At 36.0% G+C, this 26,108-nt stretch overlaps 4 protein-coding genes across 6 annotated transcripts; all 4 read right to left on the reverse strand.

The window, feature by feature from the left end:
- Nucleotides 1-3,891: 3,891 nt before the first annotated feature.
- LOC130740585 (bifunctional nuclease 2) lies at nucleotides 3,892-8,037 on the reverse strand. 3 transcript variants are annotated; one of them, XM_057593244.1, is made up of 10 exons: nucleotides 7,659-8,034; nucleotides 6,502-6,714; nucleotides 6,360-6,412; nucleotides 6,221-6,277; nucleotides 5,387-5,452; nucleotides 5,226-5,297; nucleotides 4,964-5,073; nucleotides 4,778-4,869; nucleotides 4,364-4,428; nucleotides 3,892-4,225 (listed from the first exon to the last, which is right to left on the reverse strand). In XM_057593244.1, the coding sequence occupies exons 1-9, from the start codon at nucleotides 7,912-7,914 to the stop codon at nucleotides 4,376-4,378; spliced, it is 972 nt and encodes a 323-aa protein (XP_057449227.1). In that variant the 5' UTR covers nucleotides 7,915-8,034; the 3' UTR covers nucleotides 3,892-4,225; nucleotides 4,364-4,375. The 3 variants fall into 3 exon arrangements, 2 of the variants coding, with proteins under 2 accessions (XP_057449227.1, XP_057449228.1); XM_057593245.1 differs by having other exon boundaries at nucleotides 6,502-6,760; nucleotides 7,659-8,028; XR_009020203.1 differs by lacking the exon at nucleotides 3,892-4,225 and having other exon boundaries at nucleotides 4,371-4,428; nucleotides 4,964-5,036; nucleotides 7,659-8,037.
- Nucleotides 8,038-9,202: 1,165 nt separating this feature from the next.
- LOC130740586 (ankyrin repeat domain-containing protein, chloroplastic) lies at nucleotides 9,203-13,179 on the reverse strand. Its single transcript, XM_057593246.1, has 7 exons — nucleotides 12,355-13,179; nucleotides 11,887-11,963; nucleotides 11,488-11,586; nucleotides 11,305-11,403; nucleotides 10,992-11,090; nucleotides 10,799-10,897; nucleotides 9,203-9,740 (listed from the first exon to the last, which is right to left on the reverse strand). Exons 1-7 carry the CDS (start codon nucleotides 13,079-13,081, stop codon nucleotides 9,573-9,575), a joined length of 1,368 nt encoding a protein of 455 aa, XP_057449229.1. The 5' UTR covers nucleotides 13,082-13,179; the 3' UTR covers nucleotides 9,203-9,572.
- A 1,187-nt stretch (nucleotides 13,180-14,366) lies between these two features.
- LOC130740587 (serine/arginine-rich splicing factor SR45a) lies at nucleotides 14,367-16,908 on the reverse strand. Its single transcript, XM_057593247.1, has 8 exons — nucleotides 16,767-16,908; nucleotides 16,635-16,654; nucleotides 16,161-16,370; nucleotides 16,012-16,038; nucleotides 15,834-15,921; nucleotides 15,592-15,741; nucleotides 14,934-15,009; nucleotides 14,367-14,847 (listed from the first exon to the last, which is right to left on the reverse strand). The coding sequence occupies exons 1-8, from the start codon at nucleotides 16,767-16,769 to the stop codon at nucleotides 14,615-14,617; spliced, it is 807 nt and encodes a 268-aa protein (XP_057449230.1). The 5' UTR covers nucleotides 16,770-16,908; the 3' UTR covers nucleotides 14,367-14,614.
- A 1,361-nt stretch (nucleotides 16,909-18,269) lies between these two features.
- Nucleotides 18,270-25,684, reverse strand: LOC130740588 (phospholipase D delta). The gene is made up of 10 exons (XM_057593248.1): nucleotides 24,241-25,684; nucleotides 24,014-24,130; nucleotides 23,330-23,524; nucleotides 22,227-22,532; nucleotides 22,034-22,102; nucleotides 21,706-21,853; nucleotides 21,031-21,179; nucleotides 20,381-20,533; nucleotides 19,320-19,520; nucleotides 18,270-18,923 (listed from the first exon to the last, which is right to left on the reverse strand). The coding sequence occupies exons 1-10, from the start codon at nucleotides 25,195-25,197 to the stop codon at nucleotides 18,627-18,629; spliced, it is 2,592 nt and encodes an 863-aa protein (XP_057449231.1). The 5' UTR covers nucleotides 25,198-25,684; the 3' UTR covers nucleotides 18,270-18,626.
- Nucleotides 25,685-26,108: the final 424 nt, after the last annotated feature.

The raw sequence follows: 26,108 nt of genomic DNA on the forward strand, positions 1-26,108 counted from the left end.
TGATAAGATTTTAATTTATTTTCAAATTTTCAGATAAAATTTGATTTATTTTTAAATTTTAGGTGAAACACGATCACATTTATCTAGATCTATCAAGATTCAGTTAATTATCAAATTTTAATCTGATTATTATTTTTTAGAATCTTTTATTATTTTCTAGTAATTTTTTTTGTTACAACGGAAAGATAAACTGCGCCTGCCAAGATTTAATCCCGAGATCTCCCCCTACCCAACTCATATGTCCTCCAACTCCTACCACTTGAGCTATCATACGGGCACAATAATTATTATTTTTAATCATATTTTTTAGCTTTCTGATTTTTTAAATTATTTCATAATTTGACTTTTTTTTTACATTTTCTATTTTATTATTTTCGAATTTTGATTTTTTGAGTTTTTAGAATTAATAAATTAACAATAAAAGAAAAGAAAAAGGTAAGGTAAAATAAGATGTTCACACCAAATAAATTATGATATTCATATTTTGAATTCAAATTTGATATTAAATAGAATTTTTTAATGCAAATAAATAACAAACTCAATTTTTATTTATGAAATTAAATGGTTGTTTAACACCAACATTTCAAGTTGTTGTGATATGCATATCCTTTCGCAGCGACAACAGTTATCTTGGGGAAAACATATTTTCCCAGCAACTAACGAATTCGTTGGCATATATGTCCACCTTTTCGCAGCGACAATAATAGTTGTTGTGAAAAAGTCGCTGTGAATAATATATTATTTCCCAACGACAACTAAAGTTGTTGGGACAAGTACATTTTTCGTAACGACATTAGTATTGTCGGGGAAAAATTACTTTTGCCAACAACATGAAAATGTTGCTGCCATATACCTATTTTTAGTAACAATTAAAATGATGTTACGAAAAAGTCGTTGTGAATGATATGTTATTTCCCAACGACAACTAAAGTTGCTGGGACAAGTACATTTTTCGCAACGGCTTTAGTTTTGTCGGGAGAAAAATTACTTTTGCCAACAAAATGGAAATGTTGCTGCCATATGGCTACTTTTAGTAACAATTAAATGTTGTTGCGAAAAAGTCGCTGCGAATAATATGTTATTTCCCAACGACAACTAAAGTTGCTGGGATAAGTGCATTTTTCGCAACGACTTTAGTGTTGTCGGGAAAAAAATTACTTTTGCCAACAAAATGAAAATGTTGTTGCCATATACCTACTTTTAGTAACAATTAAAATGTTGTTGCGAAAAAGTCGCTGCGAATTAACTCATCTCTTGTAGTGTGTATTTGAAGCATATATTGGAAACGTCCAAAACTTCACAGAATTTTCAATTTTGTCAAAGGACATTAACAAGGAATCTTGCAAACTTAAAATACAGAACATAGAGCTCAATTATAGGAATATAAAAACAACTTTGGTCTATATACAAATTAATTAGTTAGAACTACCAAATATGAGCGGAAAAAAGCTGTGATGCACCATTGCAAATCATTCCTGTCATCTGCAAAACAGCAATTTGATCATCTTCATCCGATAATGGAATATATATTTTTAATATTAAAAAATCATAATTCAAGCTTGATTTCATGGTACAAACTTTTTTTCTTCTGAATTCCAAGCATTAAATATAAAATCAACCACACAGAATTTGAATAGAGAGAAACTGAATGAAGTCCAAATCCCATGTTGTAGAGTCAGCTCCGCATTTCCAAACTTCTAAAGGAGACAGAAATCCATTTCATTCGTTATTTAATATGCACCCATAGACCATAGTGTAAAAAAATTGCATCGTTGAACAATCAAATTTTAAACATGTGGGTAAATGTGACACATTTTCATAATATGATTGGTTGATAATGTAAAAGTTGGCTTATGTAACACATTTTCATAATATGATTGGTTGACATCGTAAGAGTTATTTACATTGTTAATGGATGTATATTAATTTTTTTCTTTTTTTTTGACGGATGTAACCTATTCAGAGAACGGTTGCATGTTTCTCTCAACAATTTTTATTTTCATAATTCGATCGAACATGTGCTCTTATCGTTACTAGTTTAATTTCCTTATCATTAGACAACACCTTGTTGGGTGCATGTATATATTATTCTCTAATAATTCGTCATTTTTTTATGCAAAGAATCGAGAAGAAAAAAAATAGCACCAATTTTTGTTTGTAACAGCATGATATAGAACCCTTAATCAAGAAGAAAAAAGTCTTGCTTGCTTGATGGAAATTATAATGTTAAACACAATTAAGACACGCAGGCTCACACGCATATATTAAATAACTTGTACGCGTACGGTCATCTTTATGGAACATATATAAAGCATCATAGCATATAGTTTCAAATTTGATACAGAAAAAAGAGAGAGGATTAAGTTCACAATTAAGGATCAAAGCAAGAAGAATCAAAGTGATTAATTCATTTGGATGGGTCAATGTGCATCACGCAGAAATTATAGAGGAGGCTCTGTTGATTCAGAAAGGCATGGGTGCTTTGCGGTGGTGAAGGAGCATAAGTCCAGGTTCTATATTGTTAGAAGATGTATAATGATGCTAATCTGCTGGCACAAATATGACAAGTATTGAGATTTGAGAGAGATCATCCATGAAACAATTTCCTTTTTCTTAAACTTTTTTTTTGGGTGTCATGAATTAGCATTGCTTGTGGCATATATAATTGTACATAATAATAAAGTTGTAAAGTTGTTGGAGAATGGAGAGGAACACACGCATTGTAACCTAGTTTCTGGAAAGCTTCTTTATGCATGTATGGTTGCACTTCTAAAGCCACATTGATTCATAAGCTCCGTTGTCACCCTTAATACAAGTATTTAATCTGGGACTCAAATCGTCTATCTCCATTTGATATCTCATTCTGTCTTACCAAGAAAATTATGTTATAATATCACTTAAAAATCACTCATATAAGTTTATTGCAGGCATACTCATGCTATATGATATAATTTTATTTGTGGAAAAGTGAAAGAAACACCTAATGACAATAGAGAATCTTAAAAAATATATGGGCAAATTTGTATATTTTGTAATATAATGCAGAATAATTTTATTGTACATAAACTGATAAAAGATTGTTTTACACGCAAAAATTAGTTGTTGCCTAATCAATGTAGTTGTAAGCTGTAAGCCAATAATTTGATACATCCGTTGGCTACTTTTGATTATGTTATGTACGCATCTCCATAATAACAGTGGACAAATATGTAAACTCTTTAAGCATTTAGTTACGGATTCGATGCTTGAGCAGCGTGTATAAAGAATAATTTGTTATGAGAGACCTATCAACTAAATGTGATATAAGAGTCTTTAAGTGATTAGTTTCATGACAGACAGTTGTGGAGATACTTTAATGAAACAAAAATCTACAAATACGTATTGTGCAAGCGATGAAAACTAAACAAGAGTACAATACCCTTGCCTCATTTATAAATTTCCAAGACTCGTGTCTAATTTCTAAAATACGAAAATAAGCTTAACTCAAGCTCAATTTTTGGTTAGGGAAATCCTAGTTTACATCTTCATGTTCATGAGGTAATGAGTAATCTATACAGGGGGAACTGGCTCCTTGATGCAGCCTTTGTTATCTTTGGAAAATTGGAATGCTACTGTTAATAGTCTCATCTACATTCCGTTAATGGACAGAGAATGAAAATCTTTCTTCTTCTGAAAATGAAAATCTGGTTTTAATGAACAGACTAACACGCCAAGCTTGTTACAGCACATTAAAACAGTGCTAATATCATCATTAGTCAATTAGTGATATCGCGTCACAAAGAACTATCGATGTCAAGGAATACATTTTTATTTTGCATTCAGTCATATCATAGAGCCAAGGTTATATCAGAGCATTGATTTGGTTTCACAATTTGCCCAGAATCCAAAACATATCAAAAACTAAGACTTGTAACTTGCAATCAGAATTAATTCTTGAACATTTCACTATAAATTCTTCGAATCAAGGATCAATTCAAGGATTGCGAACATGCTCTGATCATCATCGCAATTCTAAGTAATCAGTAGAAGTCTGGTAGCCCCCCAGTAGCCTAGTACAAGTTTTCTGGCATTCTAATACATTTTTATGTACACAAACTTTAGTAAACTACTATAATACACAACTGTACAACACATAATTTTGCTATTGTCCTTCATCTCTATCTTATATTCCTGTTGAAAAAATTATCAGGAAAGGATATCCATACATTCTTCTTCAGAACTTGCCCTGTCATCAATCACCACATGAAAATTTACAACATGAGATTAGACATGTATAAAATGAAACCACAGTAGACACAGAATTCTGTTCATTTATTTTTAACATCAATTTGCAAAGGTTGGAGCAAAGCAGTTTATGATATACCTAACAAGGTATTTAGCTCCCATGAGAAGATTTACGAAGATTTGCAAGTTTGTCTCTCCATATAGCTGCAAAAGCCAACCAACAAGTTTAAGATTATTATTTCTTCCATAACACTACCCTGTTTTAGGTGTTCCCACTTTCACAAGGCACACGTTTCATGACCTGTCTACTTGCGCATGTTATAACATGTGTGCGATTGGGTAAACAGTTTAATTAAACATTTATGACGATAAACACTTATTCGTTAGACAATTTGAGAAGCTTACTGAAATAAGGTAAAGGTAGATATAAATTCTTACTCATAAGCTAATATAAGCATCTTATAAGTAGATTATAAGTTATTCCACAAACTTACCCAAACACTTACATTAGCACTTATGCTTTAAAATAAGCTCAAATAATTGTACCCTTTACCTGCATCTTTAAATCTTTCCATTTTGATGGCTGTATGCATACTACGCATCATACTCAGTTCTTGAGCTACCACATCTGGACCATCTAGAGGACTGTAGCAAACACAGTGTCAAGGCTCACAAATGATATACCAAGAATGTAAAGAAGAGGGGTGGGAGGTGGGGGACTCATGATAACTTGTAATACCTGTCAAGCAATACATCATAAGTAGCCTTTTTCTTAAGCACTCCTCCCATTCCATAACCAAGTCTGATAGCATCTGTGAAAACAATTTGTTTACTTACATATATTGGAGCCTGCAAAAATCAATTTTAAAATCATACAAGTCGGTTTGTTTAACATCCTTGCACAGAATGCATATTATTATGATTTCTGCATAATAACAGTTGTGTGATATAGTATTCAGGGTTTACCATATCAAAAATCAAAATTCTTAAAAAATGTATACCTTGCATCTATTTGCTACATTAATGGCATCTGAGGGACGTGCATCCAGACTAATAATACCACTTTCTCCTGGCTGAAGAAATATTAACTTTGATGAGAATTTTATGAATGAAAAAGCAGAACATAGAGTTTTATCATTTAGAATTGAAACGTTTACAAAACCTGGCTAATGTATAATTTGGCGAAGTAAGTACTGACCACTCTCTCTGTAATCCTCACCATTATCACCTGAAATAGTAAGATGAAGGAAAGAATTCTCAATTAATTATTTGACACCCAATTTCTATTCGAAGGAATTTGGCTGAGCATGATAGATTTATCGTCCTACATTGCTATCATAATATAATTCTTCTACAAGGACAAGGACAGGTAGATTACTAACGTGAAAGTTGCAGTTCAGAGGAATCAAATAACTGTATCCAAATTGTACTTTTTTTTCTGGGTATGGAAATTCTCAAATACAAACATGTCATGCAATAGGTAATGATACTATGATCTCACCAAATAACCCTTGATAGGGATAAAAGATACAATTAGACTAAAGTAAAGGTCATTAGATAATGTAGAATATCTTCCATAGTATTCTATGATATAGTGGATGGGTCAAGTATGATTTGGTTCTGGGTATTGAATATGCAAATGAGAAAAGATTATAGCTTGGTTATTTTTGGTGGGGATGTTACATAGAGATAGTTTTTCATTGTCAAGAGATGATATAATGAGCTTCCCTCTACATATTGAGAATCCCATAAACTTAAGGTAAAACAGCAAGCAAAAAGGAATTCTTTGTGTTGCTGCTATTTTGCAGACTATTCCTGCCTACTAGACCTAACATACAAGCATCAGAATGAGCACAAGAAAGAAACACAGAAAGAGAAGCAATTCTATATCCATTGGCATCATAATGAAGTAAAAGAAATTAACAGGAAAAAAGAAGCAATTGATTGGATATATATATTGGCACCAATACAAAGTGAGAAATGCTAAGCTTCGTACTTCATGATCTAGTCTATCAACCAGGTCTTTCACAAACTGGAACTGGTCTGGGCAATCCTGCAATATAACCAGTTTCTAATCAGTCAGGAACAGGAAAGCAGAAATACATAACCAGTGGGATACATGTTTAAATAATTACCTCACTTTCTTGTTCAACTTCAGCACCTATAAGTTTTTCAATAGCAATCTTCCCTATATTAACAGAGAATTGAAATTAATATAACTTGGATCATCTAGAAATGGCAGGGAAACTTAAACTAGAAGATAGGCACATCACATACCTACAACAATGGGCAGAATATAGTCTCCATCACAAGAAACCTTGAGAAAAATAGTAGGATTCTGGAAACGCTGCAGAAAGCCTTGTCTTGATAAATTATTATATGACCTTGAAGTTTTTTCCTGTACAGATAAGGGAATCGATGGTCTACGTGATTTCCGTTGTAACTCTGGTTGAAATCGTTGCCTCCACATGTGATAGTGCGAGATTGTTTCTGCGCAAGTAATTAAAATTTCAGCGATGCATACACATGGATATACCTAAATGATCAAAAGAACCAAGAGTTACAACAATACACTACTGTAAGATGATTCGCAAACTTCCACAAAGAAAATAACAACTAATTGGAAGAAAATAAGTTAGAAAGTGGGAACCAGGGATGGATGCATGTGTAGTGGTATGAGGGCAAGTACCACCCTCACTTAAATTTGGAAAAAACATTAGAAAAAAAATTTGAGTAGTAAAAGTATGTGTTTTTCTATGCTCTTGTCCCACATTGCTAAATGCTCTCACAGCTCACTTGTGTCCCACATTCCTAAATGCCCTCACTTGAGTAGTAAAAGTATGTGTTTTTGGATGGCCCCTTTGGTAAAAAAATGTCCTCACGTGTGCCCCTTTGGTAAAAAATGTTCTCACTTCTAATAGTATATGTCAATTTTTTTTGTTACGAATTTATATGTATAACTACGTCAAATTTCTGGATCCGTCCCTGGTGGGAACCATTTGCTTATTACTCTAAGAAGCATTTCTAGGAATAGATCTTATTCAGTCAAAGACCCATGGCAAGCATCACTAACATAGTATCAAAGTTTACTTTTTACCCTTTAAAGACTTGAAATGGAATCCATTTCAATACATATATATAATTGGGGTTCTACACAAGTGATCAGCAACAAGCATCATGGAAACTATCCACACAAGCAAACACTACTTTACAAAGGAAATTTGAACAAGAACAACAAAATTTTGCAGAGGCTACTACACAATAAAAAGAAAAGCATCAAGAAAAGTGAAAATAAATAAGCTAAATAAATGAAGATCAGATAAGATAAAAAGAATATTCTAAAATTTTCTTTTCTTTTTCTGCGGATTATACAGAAAGGTACAAGCATTGTGTTGACATGAAAATGGTGAGAGAGGAAAAGGAAGAGGGTGGACCTGAGAGAAGGAGGGAAGCTTCAAGGAAATCGTCGTTGTTGTGATGATCGAGGAAACTGGATCTGCTGGTGCGGGAGGAGTTGCAGGAAATGAGGATTGATTTGGGACAGCGAAAACGACGGGTTCGGATGAGAGGGAAGGGATGGGACGAGAAATCGACGGCGAGGGAGTGAGGGAAGGAGCGGGTGGTGGAGGCGGCATTCGTGTGATCGGCGGTGACGGCGATCGTGCGGATGCAGGATCGAGAACAGAGCATTTTTGTTTATCTGAAGAAGAAGAAGAAGAAGAAGAAGAAGAAGAAGCTCAGAACAGAATAGAGAGAGAGAGAGAGAGAGAGAGAGAGAGAGAGGGTGGTTGGTGGAGATGAAAATGTGAAGAGAAAGAGAGAAGACAGAACAAAATGGTGGTTGATTAGTTAATTACTCATTTTTTGATTTTTTTGTTGTTAAAACTCATTTTTTATTTTGATTTGATTTGATGATGTGATCTATCAATCGATGATGCATTTGAAGAAGATGAGATTGCCATCTGGTAAAGACAATCATTACTCATGCCACCAACTTTTTTTCTTGTACAGGGAGAAAGGAAAAAAGATTTTTGCATTAAAATTATAAAAATTAAAGACACCTTAATTTTCATGATTTTTAGAATTTTATTCACAGTTCTTTTTATTTTGCGTTTATTCAGTCCTAAGAATTCACAGTTTAACAAAATTGACATTGATATTACCCTCCACATTCATTGCAACGAATTTCAGTTTTCTATTTTTTTTTTTTGCTTGGTGAAATCCTCAATTTGTTAGGAAAAAGTAGTCTAATCATCATGTCAATGTGCATAAGAAGACATTTTAACGCCATTACATGTACTGAATGATGATCAAGATATTTTGACTTAAGTGATGTTGATATTTTCTCTACTACTCTTTTCACATAAAAATAATTTAATTCTTATTTTACATCAAATGATTTGCCTAGAGTTCAATTTATAGATGCAATTTTATTGGCTATGCTTTGTGTATCGTAGGTTCGGTATCCAATTTAAAATTACATTTCAAAAATTAGAGGCGGAGCCACAGGGGTGACTTACCCCTGCTTAGTCACCCCTGAATTTTTAGAATTTCTCAAAGAAAAAATATTGAAGATGGGTTATTAACGCATAGTCACCCCTGGCATCTAGTCGCTCTCTGTTTCGTGTCTTGCTTGGTGGGGCTCCTTTTGAAATCAATTGGCTTGCGTCTGTTCAATAGGGCCTTAGTGGGATTGTTGATCACCTCTATTTGCTCGGTTTCTACTTGTATTTTTTGTGCTTTGCGTTCTTTTTCTGTGGAAGGTCTTATTCCCCTGTTTTTCTTTCTTGTTACTGGACAAGCACCCCTAAAGTGCTTTTTTCTCATTCATTAATTCAATTTCGCTTTTTGGCCGTTAGAAAAATGTTTTGTTTTACTAATCCAAGACTATGCTTGGAATGCTTGTAATGGCTGAGGGAGTTATGCGTTATGGGTGGCCTGTAGCTTGAACTGATTTTGTTCTCGGTGGTGGAGTGGATTGAAGTACAAGAAATTCTTCAAATTCAAATTCAAGCTTACTACAAATTATTTCATCATTGAGAGCTACAAATATAGAGAGCTCAATAGTCTTTGTATTGCCAAGCTTGCTACAAATATATTATACTTGTGGAAATTTATATTTTTTTAAGCAACATATCATTTAGTCTTAGTCACCCCCACAATTATATTCTGGCTCCGCCCCTGTCAAAAATGGCATGTCCGTTTTTTTTTTTTTACCTTTTTTTCGTGAAAATATTCCTATTCGCCTATCATATTTTAAGCATAAAATTTAATATACAATGCCATAGTTGTCCTAAAATTTCCATATGCTAAAAAGCTGATAACTACTATGCAAAACATGGCAATGGCTATTCTTCACTTGTTTGCCCCAATTCTTTAAAAGTTATATTGTTTCTTAGCCCCATTTGTGACACAATTTGAACCCGTTTCGGAGGCTGCTTCAACAACTTGATTAGCTCATATGTTCTGACACTTTGGCCAGAGTATAGGCAAAGGTCAAGAGCAGTTAATCCATCCTGAGACAAACAACACAAACATTGTGATTTAGAAATAAACATAAAAGAAATGCTCAACATGAAGAAGGTAAACAGCAGAAATTGAACATGTAAACACTGTTTAAAGGTTTCTCTACTGAAATACTTTAAGATGCATCATGTACCAAAGAAATCAACCATTCCTTATCCAACTAGGTGAGTGTTAGAATATAAAAAGATATGATCTCAAAAGATATTATCTGAAAAAAGATGCTAGAAATATAACCACCAAAAAGCTTGTTGGGTGATTTTGTAGTATATTTCTAACACGTCCCATGCAAGAGCCTATTAGCCTTAATCTGTTGCACAACCATGGGGCAAGCTTAACCACTAGATACCTAATTTTCTCTTGCGTGGACGATGCACAGACTCATATAGCTTGTGCAAATCAAACTTCCCATTAGATAATAGGGGCAACAAAGATTGTACTCTAAATCACTTGGTCATAGAGGCTTTGATATTATGTAAGGAAGCCACTATTCCAAAAACTTAAGCAGTTGTGTGGTTTTATATAATTGGCTTTAAATTATATTTCTAATAAGGACTAGGGTGGTAGACACATCCACACATGAAGCCTGATCAAAACCCAAAATTTCAAAAAACCGCCGTGACAAAACTTTGTATATTGAAATTGTCTAATACAGCCCACTTTATGTTGATGTAGTTGTCTAATGCAACCCCTCATTGATCTAGGCTTGAGACTGACAACACAAAGTTCAATAAACAAGCATAAAAGTTTAACCAACTCCTCAATTACTTTCGAAATTTTTTCTTCAATACTTTGGAATGGTTTCCCTTGGTTTAACAGCAAATATCACATGAGGATCTCCATTTAAAAATTCAGAATCAAGGTTTGGATATCACAACGACCTTTTACTTAAATCATCTTAAACCTAGCTAGTTCTTGAGGTTGAGGCAGACCAGATAGCTGATAATAGTACCAGTGACCCATTTAAGTGTCTACCATATTCAGGCAACAATATCCATGATGCCAAGGTTCACTCACATGGATAGATTAATACAGGACAACAGGCAATTACCTTGTTTTTTAATGTCTTATCAGCTCCTTTAATCAGCAGAAGCCTCGCTAAATCTGTTCTCTGAGCCTGAACAGCAAGATGTAACGGTGTCCAGCCATCCTGAGACAGAGCAAATGAATTGTGTTCTCAAACAGCTAACCATGAAAGAATTACAAGGGGTACATAAGCAAAATATTAAAACAATTAACCATACATTGTCCTGAAGATTTATATCCACATTATACAACAAGAGTATTTTGATTGTTGGAACAGAAGCTGTTAGTACAGCATAGTGCATCAACGTGGCCCCATCCTGTTTCCAGTACACAAACACAACAAAACAGGTGCATAATAATATCAGCAACAAGTAATTAAGGTTATCAGAACAATATTCTTTCAGATTAAGATACACTAATAAAACTTGCAGATGAGGGGGGGGGGGACTTGCAGAAGAAAATAAACAAGGCAAGGCTCACATCTACAACTACAACAGCACAACCCAACAATCAAGTAAATTTTTTACTCACTCTATCCTGTACGAATGGATTAGCTGAGTTTCTCAGAAGATAATTGGTTATGGCCTGCTTTTTGCCAATTATTGCTTTATGAAGAGCAGTCAAACCATCCTACAAACAAAGTAACTCACTACAGTTAAAATAGAGGATTCAACACATTTTAATCTTCCACATGAGAAGTTACAATTTATATACCTTATCCACAGAATTAATATCAACATTATGCTTCAACAAAGAATCTAAAAGGTAAAATTCCCCACATGCAGCAAGAGTGTGCAAAGGAAGCCATTTGCCCTGAAAATAAAATTGGATTAGCCATAGAGAAAATAAAACATTGAGATTATTGACTCTGGATATAAGTAAATCAGAACCCTTTCCCCAACACAGACTCAATTCTGAAAGAAAAGAAAATGCAACTATGTTTTCAGTCCCAAGTACTGAGATTTATGTTATTCGAAACAACACCAATGGTGGAGCTAAAAAATCACTATGACATCAAAATGAAGGCGAACTAGAGTGTTCTGGTTTTCCAACAACAGTAAGAATAAAAATGACAAAATATGAGTCCTAGTTCACCAGACATGGAAAACTTACTGAAGTAGCAACCGCCAAGTCTGGTACCCGCTTTTTCAACAAATCCTTCTCCTCCTTAGTAAACAACTTCGTACGACCTATCCATGCACACATGAAAAAATCAGGACGACAAGCCCTACTCTTAGAAGATTTTCCTATATATGCTAAGATGTGAAGTACTGAATAAAATGAAGATTTTCCTGAACTCAATCATCAATAAATAAAAGTTATCCATTAGACCACATCTGAATTTCTCCTCCTATGTTGCCATTCACTAACTACCATAGAAGTTAACTTTTGAAAAGCTTATACATCATCAAGGAGGATAATTCTCATATTACCAGTTTATGTTGCAAAGAACCAGAAATTATCTACCATGCCACATTCATTTAAAATAATCCTCAACAAGCAAAACAATGCCCAACAAAAACACATAAATGAAATTAAAGGTCATGAGATAATTTGAAAAAAGAAAAGAAAAGACAATACCATCAGTGCTAGTCTTAGCAGTAGCATCAGGGTCATAGTTCTCACTATTGAAAAACTCAGTGACATCCTCTAAACCCCTTCCATAAACAGCCCACCTAGGATTCCTAGGCATTACACGCTCACCACCACCAACAGACCCATCATTCAATTTAGGCTCACTCTCCTCCTTCTTCACCGGAAAACTGGTAGGATTATCCAGAACAAAAGGTTTCAGCTGAGCCAACTTGGCCTCCTTATAAGCCTTATACTCATTAAGATCCATGTCTCTCAGTGGAATAAGCCCTCTTTTCTTCTTATCAACCTTGCTGTTGAACTCTATCTCCTGAGCTATCTTCCTCCTCTCCTTCTTGGTGATGTTGATTTCAGCTTGCACCTCTCTCCACTTCTCCGGGACCAAATTCTCAGCCGCAACAACTGCCGTCTTTTTCTTCGACTTGGGCTTCTTGGCGCGGAGAGTGGCGGAGGTGAGTTCGTTGTTGTTGTTGTTAGGGTGGTGGAAAATGGGGTCTTCGAAAATGCCTTCTTCGAAGACCAAACAGTCGCCGATGACGGGTTCGTCGGAATCGTCATAGGAGAGTGGGAGAGAGTGGAGGTTCCACTTCGTGGGTAGTCTGAGTGATGGTAGAGATTGGAGCTTGCGGGGAGTGGGAGCAGAAGGGAAGATGGGTAGGGGAGAGAAGAGGGTGTGAGGTTGAGGATTGAGTACAAGTGTTGAAAAATGGAACATGGTGTGGTGTTGTGTTTTCAATCTTGTTCTACCATACCAGGTTGTTGTTGCTGCTGCTAATGCCAAATTTTGGGCTTTCTTCTTTGATTATAGCCCATGCTTGGGGGGGTTGTATTGTTTTTACCACTTACATCTCTTTATTTTTCTCCACTCTCTCTATTCTCGTAAGATGATTCTACTATCTCTCTATATTGCTATTTTTTTGGGTACATCTCTATATTGCTAAGTATATAGTTTAGTAAATTTACACTTTTGATAGTAGAGAAAATGGTTAATGCATCGTGTAAACTTTTTTTTTACATATGCATTGTTAATGCTTTTGATTAAAATTAAAAGTAAATGTAATCATTTGGACCCCTGTAGCATAATGGATGTTGGTGTAAAACTTCTTTACATCGATAATGCATATTAATTATTCACTTGAAAGTATGTAATGATTATTTTTCTTCGGGTTAAATGTGTTTTTATCCCTACAATTGAGGTGAGTTTTAACTTTGGTCCATTTGGCGAGCGAAATTACAATTTAGTCCCCCATAATTATAGAATTGTTTAATTTTGATCTTTTTTAAGACTAAGCTAAAGTGAAGTGCGTGCATTTTAGATGAAATCTGTCATCTTGTAAGTTGCTAGTCATTTTAAATTTCTTATTTTGATGCCGACATTTTATTATTTCTTTTACTCTACTCATACTTCAAGTGACAACTAAATTTTTATATTTTAGTGCCTTGGAGATGACATGGAAGAAACCCCAAAAATTGAATAACATTAGGTAATATAATAATAAAAAATTATTAATTAAAAAACATAACAATTTTCGTAATAATCTCAACTCATTAATTTCTAATGCAGTAATTTCTAATGGAGATGAAGATGATGCTATGCGACCGTAGTTTTGCACCTTTTCATAAATCATGCTTTGAGGCTTTGACTTTGGAGATTTACACCAAAAAGCATTTCGCAAGAAAATGAAAAAAATGTCTCCAAGACAGTATACACCGTACTGATAGGAGTACAAAGTTTCGAACACCAACTTAATCAAATGCATTATGAACTGTCGGAACTAGCAAATTGCGAGACCATACACTGCGCAAGTTTTGATGTTCACTGGTTGCAGTGTTCTTAAATTTTTATTCCATTAATTTGTTATGTAAAAGACTCAGGTTGGAGAATAGAAGTGTGTACTAAACATATGCATATGATATTTGATAAATGGAAAGAAAGATATAAGCACTATTTCCTGTACAAATATTTAAAAACATTAAATAAGATATGGTGACATCTATAATAGAAAATAAAAACAGAATATTTTCACAGCTAAATAGCCAGTAATGTTTCAAACATTTTTGTCCATTTCTATCTCCTGTGCCAACGAACAAGTATTAAAGATATGCATCAATAAGAGGACTAACAATACAGCAAACATCACATACAGGAACAAAGTCATAAACTGATAGTCAAGGTACCAGAACAATTACACAAATTTTTGCTTTCCCTCTTAAAACTTCAACAGTCAGAACATGGTAACGAAAAACATCACCTAGACCCACGAGCATACCTCCTATCTGGGCTAGCATATGGAGAATAAGGAAGAGACCTAGACCTTTCCCTTCGAGATCTTCCAGCATAGGGGGAGGAGCGCCTTGGGGAATAATCCCTGCCACCTCTGTATGGTGAACGCCTTGGAGACCGACGGTGTTGGTAATCATCACGGCCAGATCCACCTCCACCTCCACCTCGATACCTTCCTCGGTCACCACCACGATGTCCTGGACAAAAATAAAGGATGAGCTCAACAAGTTTCCATTAAAAAAATAACTAGCTCTACCATTCAAAAGACATCTAAAAAACTTACCATAGTCTCTATCTCTGGTACTTTTCAGCCCAAGATAATGTCCAGGTGTAGGAGTCCTCGGCCTCTTTCTTCGTGACTGAAATAAAGTACAGAAGCCAAATCCTTAAAATTTCCTTTAATCCTTAAAAACAAACTGCATAGATTATCCAGGTACCACTGAAAACAGAACAGCTTGAATCCTGGTGACAAACTTCATGCTGTAGTAAATTGTATGAAGTAATACATTCACAATTCACATTATATATTAAGAGAGCCTTTTAACATAAAGAACCTATAGCTTATATGAAAAGTGAAATTAAATGTTATATCCACACACTCATGATCAACGCTAGGTGTGAGATACCATAAAAGCCTGATTAGAAAGTTGTGGATAATGTCCGTTGATTAGTTGAGAGTTGAAAGTGAATGCTGAGGTTGTAAAGTTGTTGAACAATATAGTTGCTAATGTTTAGTTGGTCAGGCGAATTTGACTAGCTGTTTAAGCTTGCCATTGATCAAGCTGTTTCACTAAAGTTGACATGGATGAAGGGATCATCTTTGATTGCTGCCAACATAGCGGATGCAATGCATTCTGAATATAAACCACAAAACCTTCAAGTTAAAGGCAAGAAAAGCACAGGTGTTTTATCAACACGTAGTTCATGAGAAACCACAATACCCGCTCAACAGTGATATAGCGACCCTCTAAAACAGATTGATTGAGATACTTGACACAGCGGTTTGCATCCTCAACAGTGTCCATCGTAATAAAAGCAAATCCACGAGAAATACGTGTTCGAGGCTCCACCACGAGAAAACATGAAGCAACCTAATAAATAAAAAACAGTTAATGACAGCCATTTCAATAATCTTTTTCCTGGAGGGCAACACAACTTAGAAGGACATGAAAATGATACTTACTTTTCCTTCCTTAGCGAAATGCTCCTCTAGGTCTCTCTCAGTGACCCTTGAAGATAGCCCAGTCACATAAAGAGTATTCCCACCATTTCTGCTCAGACATAACCAGAGCACAAAAGCTCAGTTTCCACTTCAGAAATACTTAAAAATTAAAACATAAGTAAAGATAAAAATGGCTAACCTATCCTCAGGACTCCTTGATCTTGACCTGAACCAAAAACAAAGACCGATCAGGTCGTTATAAAAGAAGAATTAGACATAGTAAAAGGGATATTCATATAATGGAAAGAAAGATTAACTCATGAAAGCAAAACCATTGTTGCCACTAACCTGCCACGGCTTCTGGAGCAGGACCTGGGCCTTTGCTTCTCAAGCGATCTTGACCTAGACCTAGGTCTTGGGGACCTCGACCTAGGCCGGGGGGACCTAGACTTAGCCCTTGGGGACCTTGACTTAGGCCTCGGGGACCTAGACTTAGGCCTTGGAGACCTAGACCTGGATCGTGACTGAGCTCTCCATGGAGAAGGAGACCTTGAATTCCTGAATTATACCACAATGACAAGAAAATCAAATAGCTTCACTGCACGGAGAACAGTCCCCATTAACCTAAAATCCTAGAGCTACCATTTTCAATTACCGAGATTGATTGGATCTTGGAATCTCAAAAACAAAATAACTCAAATATCATTTAGAAATGAATCATTGCGCGAAATTCAACATAAATTAACAATTCTATCCATTGGCAAATCTAATGTTTCATTACAGACAAAGATGATCGTAATCCAAGAGAGTTCTAGGGTTTACCTTCTTACTGGAGAATCCGACTGCAAAAAATTGGGGGGGAAAGGGAAAGAGAAAACAACAAAGCGTAAGAAAATTTTGGTCAAATCGGATAGAAGAATTGGAATGAGAGATAGATTCAGGTAGAGAACAAACCATTGATGTTGAGTCTGGGAACAGAGATGAAGAATGCGACGACCACGAAGGGTTAGGGTTTTGTCGATGTGCCCTAAAGAAAGAATTGACCTGCTATTTCGGTTCTATCGGATTTTCGTCCTTCGTAATTGGTATATAAACAGAGTTATCGGTCCGGTTCGTAGCGAGCCGGTTTATATTTTTGGTCAAGTAGCGAGTCGGGCTTGGCCGATTATTTTTTAGTCCCAAATAGAAAAAGAAAAAAATAGCATATAAATTTTGCTAATAAAGAAACACATGGAGTGCAATTTATTAATACAAAATATAAATAAACTATTACCTACAAAATACAAAATATTAATTAACTGTCCGGAGAGAGAAAAACACACGATTTAAGAAGTACAATTAATTTTGCTAATTTTCATAATTTTTTTTCTCATTTATTGTTCCCACAAGTGCATGACTCGAAAAAACATCATTTAATACTCTTCTGAAATGTTAAGTGGACAAGTAGGTATATATTGGAGCAATTTTTTCTAAATGAACAGTTAATGATGTTAGAGTATAATATAAAACCATTAAAGTAGCCTTACCCAACAGCTTAAGCTTTTGGGATAAGTGGTTATTTGACATGGTATCAGAGCCTCTATGACCGAGAGGTCTAGAGTTCGATCCTTGCTCCCCTCACTTTCTAATTAAAAAGTGGAATTTGATTAAGCACATGGTAGGTGGGCCTGTGCATTTATCTACGCTTCAAGCCCAAAGGGCTCTTGCGTGAGGGGGCGTGTTAGAATATAATATAAAACCATTAAAGTGGCCCTTACCCAACAGCTTAAGCTTTTGGGATAAGTGGTTGTTTGACAAATGAGGAAATGATGTAGTATAATCGAAAAAAAATAATTATACACAAAAATAGAGGTTGAGAATCTATAGCACATATTTCACTGCTCACTTGTCCCGGTCATGCCCGCACGGGTGCCTTCGATTGGTTTTGCTTGCTGCTGCAACATGAAGATCCTTGTTGTTGCAGTTTTATGGTGGAAATGAAAATGATGTGATTGGCCTGTTAAAAATGGGGTTGCGCTTCAAATGTTCCAATAGTTTAGACGAGCCCAGGTCTTGGTACAGTGAAACTGAATGGGATGGAAGTTGGATTTCGAATATTCATAGAATGGGGGGAGGTGGTGTTCTCTGAGACCATGATGACGTTGTGTCTCTATGTTTTCTTCCGGTGGAAGATAGGTTACGACATGCTTTAAACTTTGTCTTGCTTGGAAGTTGTTGAGCTCAGTTGTAGTTGCGCAGATATGCAAAATCATTGTCTCAGATGCTATTCTCATGGAAAGTTTTAGCAGGAAATTTTAGAAACATTCCTAAAATGTCACTTTCATGTGAATATTATTCAACAAAATTATATCAAATAAAGGAATTCCCCATATTAAGATTTTCGAGAAACTTTAATTCTCCAATGTTAGGATAGATCATTAGATTAAGAATGTTCAAAACCTCCCTCAAAACCAATGATAATACTTCAAAATGTAAAATCTCGCTATGCAAAAGAATCAAAATATTCCACAAAACCAGGGAAATGGTTTAAACAATTTTACTGTATTTTTGGAGGTAAGAGTGAAGATTAAGTGGCAGAGAACTATGGCCTACTAGTAAAGGGCTGGGCTGTGGACAATAAACAATCTATTGAAGTGGATAGATCCTATAAAAATATGAATCATTACTGCCTGAAACATTTACAAGAGATTTCAACAATCAATTTTAAGAACAGAAAACTAAACACTTCACTCGAACTGCACTTCCCCAGGAAGAAGCAAACAACACATCACATGACAACCTTCATCAATCTTCAATCAACATGAATTCAGGAGCTTATGTTGTTAGGATATCTGGAATTGTTGTGGAGTGAGCCCCCAATATCCTACCTCCAGCATCTGGGAAATTCTCGCAGTCAGGTAGGGAGCTGATCTTCCCATCAGAATCTACTTGGACAGGATACTTAAGAAGATGTCCCTGCAGTAGTGAGAAATCTTCAGAAGCGTACTTTCTCCAATTATCTTCTGCAATTGCATTCACCTTACGCACACAGTCCAATCTCTCTGGTTCCTCAAAAGTTTCATCTAACATGCCAAGATGCTCGCTCCAAAGTGACATTCTGTAACCATAAATCTGCAGGAATAAAAAACAACTGAATGTAATAAAAGAATATCACACGGTATGTACAAGAGATAAGAAGTTTACCATTAAGGCATCAAATAATCAGTAATAAATTTTCTCCAAACAGACTTATCTATGACATCATTTAGTAGTAATTTAATCAATTGGGAGGAAGTCATTCACAGTCAGAAATCAGAATGAGTTAAGGGTTATTTCCAGGTTAGCTTTAGCACAGAATCATTTAGTAATTTGATAAATCTATAAAATTTAGTCATTTTGGATATTATACAATTTCTAGGTCCTTAGTGCTCTGGTAGCAATGTTACATTCTCAATTGCAGCTGGACAAAAAGAGAGATTCAATTAGAAAATTTGATGCAAGAATTAAAGCTTATGGAGAAATAAAAACCTGGCCATGTGGATGTCTTTTCCTGGCAGACCATGTGTGATGGGGTTGATAGGAACCCATAGCTATCTCAGTATCTTTAGTACCAGCCAGAGATCTTTGATTTATATTAGCAGATCCCACTATAACATACTCATCATCAACGATCATCCCCTTGGCATGCACATAAATCATAAATCTGCGACATCTATATGCACTAGAGACCTGACATGATAAAATATATTTACAGCCTATTATTGATCAGTGTCTACCATGTAAGATAAGCATTCAAGATTTGGAAAATATCTTCTACAATCTGAATAACAAAGAAAAATACATATATAAAATGTAGTAAAAATGTAAAATGATATTTATCAACTAAAAGCATCTTCCTTTCAGTAATCAGAACAGTGTACATTTGGCAAAACATGAATCCAGCAACAAATATTTTTTATTGCTTGATCACTATACGAGTATAGTAGCCAAGCCCATTCAACGATGCAAATAATGTCAAGGATACCACATCGTAAACAGTGAAAGCAAAAGCTAAACAGCATTTATGTATGAGCAGCTTTAAGATAAGAACTGAAGATGAAGGATGCAAATATGCATATATGTCAAGGATACCCCATCATAAACACAGTAAAAGCAAAAGCTAAACAGCTTTTTTGTATGAACAAATTTAAGTGAAGAGCTGAAGATGAGAGCAGGTGAACATCCACATAACTTGCATCTCTTGCTATTTTAATCTAAAGCCCAAGGAACATGTTAAAGACATGTTAAAGAGATAACCAGAAGATAGGTTTGTTTGCTCATAATATGGTCAAGGCTTTTTACCGAAATTGTTATATTCTGATTGACAAATGAAATTCAATACGAAGATGCCACAATATGTGTCCAAATGTATGAAATTAAACATCCAATGTATTTGGCAGTAGATAATTCAAAACTTAGAGCATAACAAAATCATCTTTCTGAATAGTGAATACATCTTTTCATTTGTGATATTACCGTGGCTACTATTCATTGTTGTCAATACAAAGAAGAATTCTTCATCAACATTAATAGATAACTAAAAAAATTACCGGTGCACCATTTGAGCTTGTGCTTTCTTCATTAAATTGCTCTCGATTACCGAGGCAATAGAAGTTGAGGTAATCTTGTGGGTTCACATCATTAAGCTGCATTGATTTCAATGCTCCAGCAACAACATCATACATCATTTGCATTGTCTGGCCCTGTATACAGGAAACACAGAATTGAGAATATTTTTTTCATTGCTTTTCAGCCTTTTCTGATTGTCTGAAGCACTAAAATTCAGAAAGATCCCCTCAAGAGGAGGGTATACTTCAGGGAGTAAATACAAGTTAGCTAACCATTGATGATAACAATAAATGGCGGTTTAGGTTACAGTAGAAATGAAAGTAAAATCACATTTAATTAATCGAAGAGCCAAGTTTGATTAAGTAAAAGAACATTTTGTGAGTCGAAAACTGTGTTTTTCTGCATTGGAACTCATGCAAACTGATGAAAACGTTAAAACAAATATATGTTGATAAGAAAAATCACACAGGAGTGACAGGACCAGCATATGTGAGAACTCAATCCCTTGATTTCCTCATCAGAAACACTTACATGCTCTTTATAATGCACTTTAAAGAAGCTGAAGAAGTTCATAAATATAATTGTAAATTTCCATTTCCATAATTGCAATCTATAAACTCAAATGAGATACCTGCCAGAAAAGGATTTCTTGCATAGCCCCAGATTTAGGATCACCTTCTGGCCACATCGGTAAAACAATATATACAGCAAATCTTTCCTTAGCCCTGATTTTACTAACAATTTTCAGTGCTAATTCCATTGGGATAAGATTATCAGCCCCTAAACGGAAGAAGACAATAGTAAGTTGGTAATGACAAAAGAAGGGAAGTGGAATATCATCTTTAAAATCCTTTTCTCTTTTTCTTTATCAGATGAAAGATGTACAAATTAAAGAATTTGAAAGTATATCTTAAGAACAAAGGTAGCAGCTAGTCAATTAGTTACTGAATCAAACCATATCATTAATTTATTTATTTTTCAATAAAAGACGAATGTATTAGGACTAGGAGAAGATCACAAGAGTTGGGAGGATAAGAGGCCGTCCTTTTTTCAAAATAAAATAAAAATACTACTATTATTATCACCATTTAATCAGATTTGGACCTATTTCACCCCACACCAAAACAATCCTTTCCTACCAGATCACCTTCTGAAAGCAATGTAGTTTTCAAAAATAACATTCAACTTTTCCCCCCTAAGGTATTCAAACTTTATAGAATGCCTTTTTTTGAAGCAAAAAGAAAAACATCTCACTAAAATAGAAACAACCATCTTGCTTTTTCTAAAACACTGCTTTAAGCCTGACCTGCGTTGTTGTACGATGGCCATGCATATGAAGATCCAATAAAGTACTGGTTTTCAATATAAATAAAATGCTGAGCAGATCTGATCGCTTGAATGTATCCTGTTTGAATGCTTTTGTCTATAACCAAATTTTTGGCACAGATAAGATTCTGCATCGAAAAATGTTATTAGAAACGGTGAAATATGATTCAAATACATCCAATATATGTAAGATATTAAGATCTTAAAGTCAATATATAGGTTCGATTCACCGAGGTCATTCAAGTCAACATTTTTTTCTTGTCAGATATAATAGGAAGAACTGCAAAGTAAAACACTGATTAGTAGACCTGAGCTAGAGCAACATCCACACGTTTGGGAAATCCTTTCAGGGATCCTGAGTCAATGGAGCGGAAGATCTGTAAAATCATACATAGCCCAATAAGAGTTAGAAAACTATGTAATGAGATGAGTTGTCTCCAAAATCAAGAAAGCGTAGCATGCAAGTAATATTTACTCAGAACCGAGCTTGCAATGTCCAACCTGAACATGCCAGTTTTCAGGATCATCTTCACTAGAAACCCATACTCCAGGGTCATCCTCCGGAACAATTGTATATTTATTCTTTGAGGAAGGTTGGGAAGGACTTAAAATCCACGAGATGCGTTCCAAACGTATTAACGCATCATCGTTCCACTGGGAGGTTTGTTTGAAAAGAATTGCAAACTCTTTCCACTTAGTTGCTTTTCTCCATCGCTGCTCAAAATTAATAAGAACATCATAAGCAGCAGCCCCATCTATTCTGCAGTGCAAATCATGCCACGGTTGTCTAGGAGCCTTTGTTCCAGACTGTAAGAAACAGCATACATAAGAGCAGTGAGTGTCGGCAACAATAAATAAGATTATGCATTTATGCATGATTTTTTATTTGGTTGAAAATTAAAAGGAAATGGAAAAGAAAAGCCAAAGTATTTCTACATTGTAATAAAACCATAATGCCTACAAGATAAAGATAGCTAATCACACCCAATAATCTATACCTAATCAAACTGCAATGAAGAGAAGAGCACTATCTTACAACAATGATATAAGATAATAAAAACTTATACCAATCTTTAAATTGGCCATGCAAACAAAATTGCAAGGGAAAAAAATAACAAAAATAACTTATTTGTAAATACTAAATAGCTTTATTTTAGGATAGAATATCTCATTTTTCCTTGTACATATCATCATGATACTCTGACTATTAGGAAGGTTCTATTTCATTGTTTCCTTTGATTATCATTTATTAGGATTCATGTACGATATAAATATTGGAGCTTGTATCTTTGTAAATATCAGCGAATAAAATTCTAAATTACTCAGCCCTTTTCAATTTTATATATTTGGAGGTAACAATTACAAATGATTAGAGGTAACAATTATGGCATTCTACGTTGTTCTAGAACATCAATTTGAAGTACATAACACAATTAGGTTACTCTAAACAACATTTAAACCAAGAATATGACACTTTATAACACGATATATAACCAAAAAAGATTCTACTGAAATAGTTTAAACAGGACAGTCCTGAGTCCTGACAAAATGGAAGACATAAATGCAACACTTAACATTAATGTCCAGATGAGCTGACAACTTACAGCAAATGTAGGATTGTGGAAATCTTCAGAAAATACAGTGTCAAGGTCACGAAAAAGCCGATGCTCAGGAGTGTCATAGCGTCCATCACATAGATCAAGACCTCCTATAAAAGCAGTTAACTTTCGGTTATTACCAGCGGCCTGTGTGTCCACAATAACACATTTTTGGTGGTGCGTGAACACGGTTCCAACAACCTGTATAACACCATATCATAAGCAACTTTATTCCTTTGTTTGTCACTAAAGACAGGATACATTTTAAACAAGATGAATCATTTTACATGCATAGAGGTAGAAGAAAAAGAAAATAGTAAATGGAAACAAATTGGTCAACCCTAAATAGAAAAAGAGTCATAGAAGATATATTTCCCATGCTGTATTTTACATCTACAGAAAAAAAACATACCCACAGTCTAGAGCTTAGGCCACAAAACACAGGGCATTTCACGTTTGACTCCATTGAAAATTAGCTCATAAAGAATCCTATCTCCTGACAATATACAGGAGGGATGTATCAAGTCTACTAAACAACAAAATACAAATGCACAAGAATACACATTTTATATAAAAATGGCAACAAGAATTGACCATATTTCAATTAATTATGCGACATCATCTATCAAGTAATCAAACACAACCAAATTTAGTTTACTGAGGCAGTTGACAGCTGATATCAATACTTGCCTGTTGCTTCAAGAAGCTCAGCTTGCTGCTGGCGTACCGAGGCGCCAAAACACACATCACAGAAGAATGTTTGAAAAACTTCCTAGTTTCCTCATCATGAGTCTGCATTACTCCAGCCTGCACCAAAAACACCAATTAGCCAACAACAACAACAACAACAACAGAAACAACAACAACAAGAAGCAATTAACAGAAAAAATGAATGCAAATTAGGAAAGGACCCTCACCGACTTGAAGAAGAGCTTATCGTGAGAAGTCTTATCATCCCAAACCAGCAACAGAACCCTAACCCCTTCTTCAGACTTGTACTTGAGCAACTCGCCAAGAGTCAAATCTCCACCACGGGGTAAAGGCCTAGAAGGTTCCCTCACAATCTTCACCTTGTGGTAGATTGACCAACCCGTCAAATACACCAAGTGATGAGCCTCCGATATAGCATAGCAGATATCTTCCCAGCACTTCTCGTGCCTGTAAACCTTCCCACCGTCGAGCTGAATCTCCGGCAGAAACCCATCGGAGCAATGTGCGTCCTGGTACAACCTCACCGAGCTCCCCTTCCTCACCGGAAAATAAGTATCCCTCACGCCCCTGTGCTCTGGATCCGCCGCAATGCCAGTCCGGTACAGCGGGTTCTCCGCCACCGGCGTGAACTTCATCTCGATGCGCAGCGCGGTGTCCGGCTTCGGCGGCTTCCCGTATGATCCAATGAGAGGGAACCACCCGGAAATCTCCTCACCGGAGAGGATCTGCTTCGCCGGGATCTTAACGGTGCCCATAGTCTCAGCGCCGAAGACGTCATCGTCCTTGATGCGAAACTCCAGGTCGACGACGGGGTGAGCGAGCGGGATGTTGAAACTCTCGTTCCAGATGGGCTTACTGGCGTTCTTGAGCACGCGCGTGCGGGCGACGGTGGCCTGCGGCACTGAGACCGTAACGTAGGGGTCGCTGGTGATGATCTTCCGGCGGTGGCGGTGTTCGCGGCGATTTCCCCCGTCGGCGGGGTCGGAGGAGGTGCAATTGATGGTGTCGCAGGCGGTTACGCAGCGGCGGAAACGCTCTGAGAAGATGTCCATGTTGGGTAACTGGCGAGCCTCGATGATTTTTAAGGCGAGGTCGCCGTGGAGGTAAATGACGCCGCCGTTGGCGTCGCCGTCGGCGTTATCGTCAGCACCGGGTTCCGCCATGAAATGAAACAGAAAGGGTGGGTGTGTCAAGTTGAGTGAGTGCGGAGAAAACAGAAAGAGAGAGGTGGGGTTTATGACACCGAACCAGTGTCACGTGGAGTGTATGTTTGGTTTCGCGTTATAACCGACGGGATGGTCCGCCAATACACAAGTTAAGATTTGTCACGTTGAATCTAAGGAGCGAGATGGTTTTGACATATCGGCTTCAACGTGGATGTTTAACCGAAATGCAAAGAGTATGACTAGTTTTGTCTGGTCTTCAGGGTGATTGTGTGTTGTTGTGTATACATGGAAGCAAATCTGAGAATTATGAATTAATAGGAAGAAAGAAATTAAAAATTGGTATGGAGATGCAACGTGGTGGAGAATGAAGATATTTTACACGGTGGGAATAGGATTCTAGCGTATGGAATCGCCAATGCCCAGCGAGGCAAACAATGAATTATTAGAATATTTTGCTTCGCTGTTGTGAATGCAATTGATGATTTTCTTTATTCTTAATCAAATATTCATCATGATGTGGTGATTTGATTTGATAACGCATTAGGTAGGGTAGTTGTTTTTGGATGAGAAAATGGGACCTGATTCACGTTGTTGGTGGCTGGTAGATAAGGGTCGTGGGGGCATGTCAACACTCAACGGCTTAGAAAAGGAGCCCACAGTTTCCTCTGAAATGATGATTCATTACAAAACCAGAAATGAAAGGAAAAAAAATTTGAAGATTCATTGCAGATTAGTCACTTTCACGGCTAGATTCATACACAGATAAAGGTATAAAGGTTGGAGTAAGGAAAATGTTTTATTCACACCTCATTTTGAGGTGAGGTGGAAGGAGGTGGAGGAGAAGAAAGATAGAAAGAAAAGAAAAAGTAAAAAAGAGAAAGTATTAGATGTGATAGATGATAAGAGGA

Source organism: Lotus japonicus, chromosome 2, assembly GCF_012489685.1.
Source record: "Lotus japonicus ecotype B-129 chromosome 2, LjGifu_v1.2".
NCBI classification, from domain to species: domain Eukaryota; kingdom Viridiplantae; phylum Streptophyta; class Magnoliopsida; order Fabales; family Fabaceae; genus Lotus; species Lotus japonicus.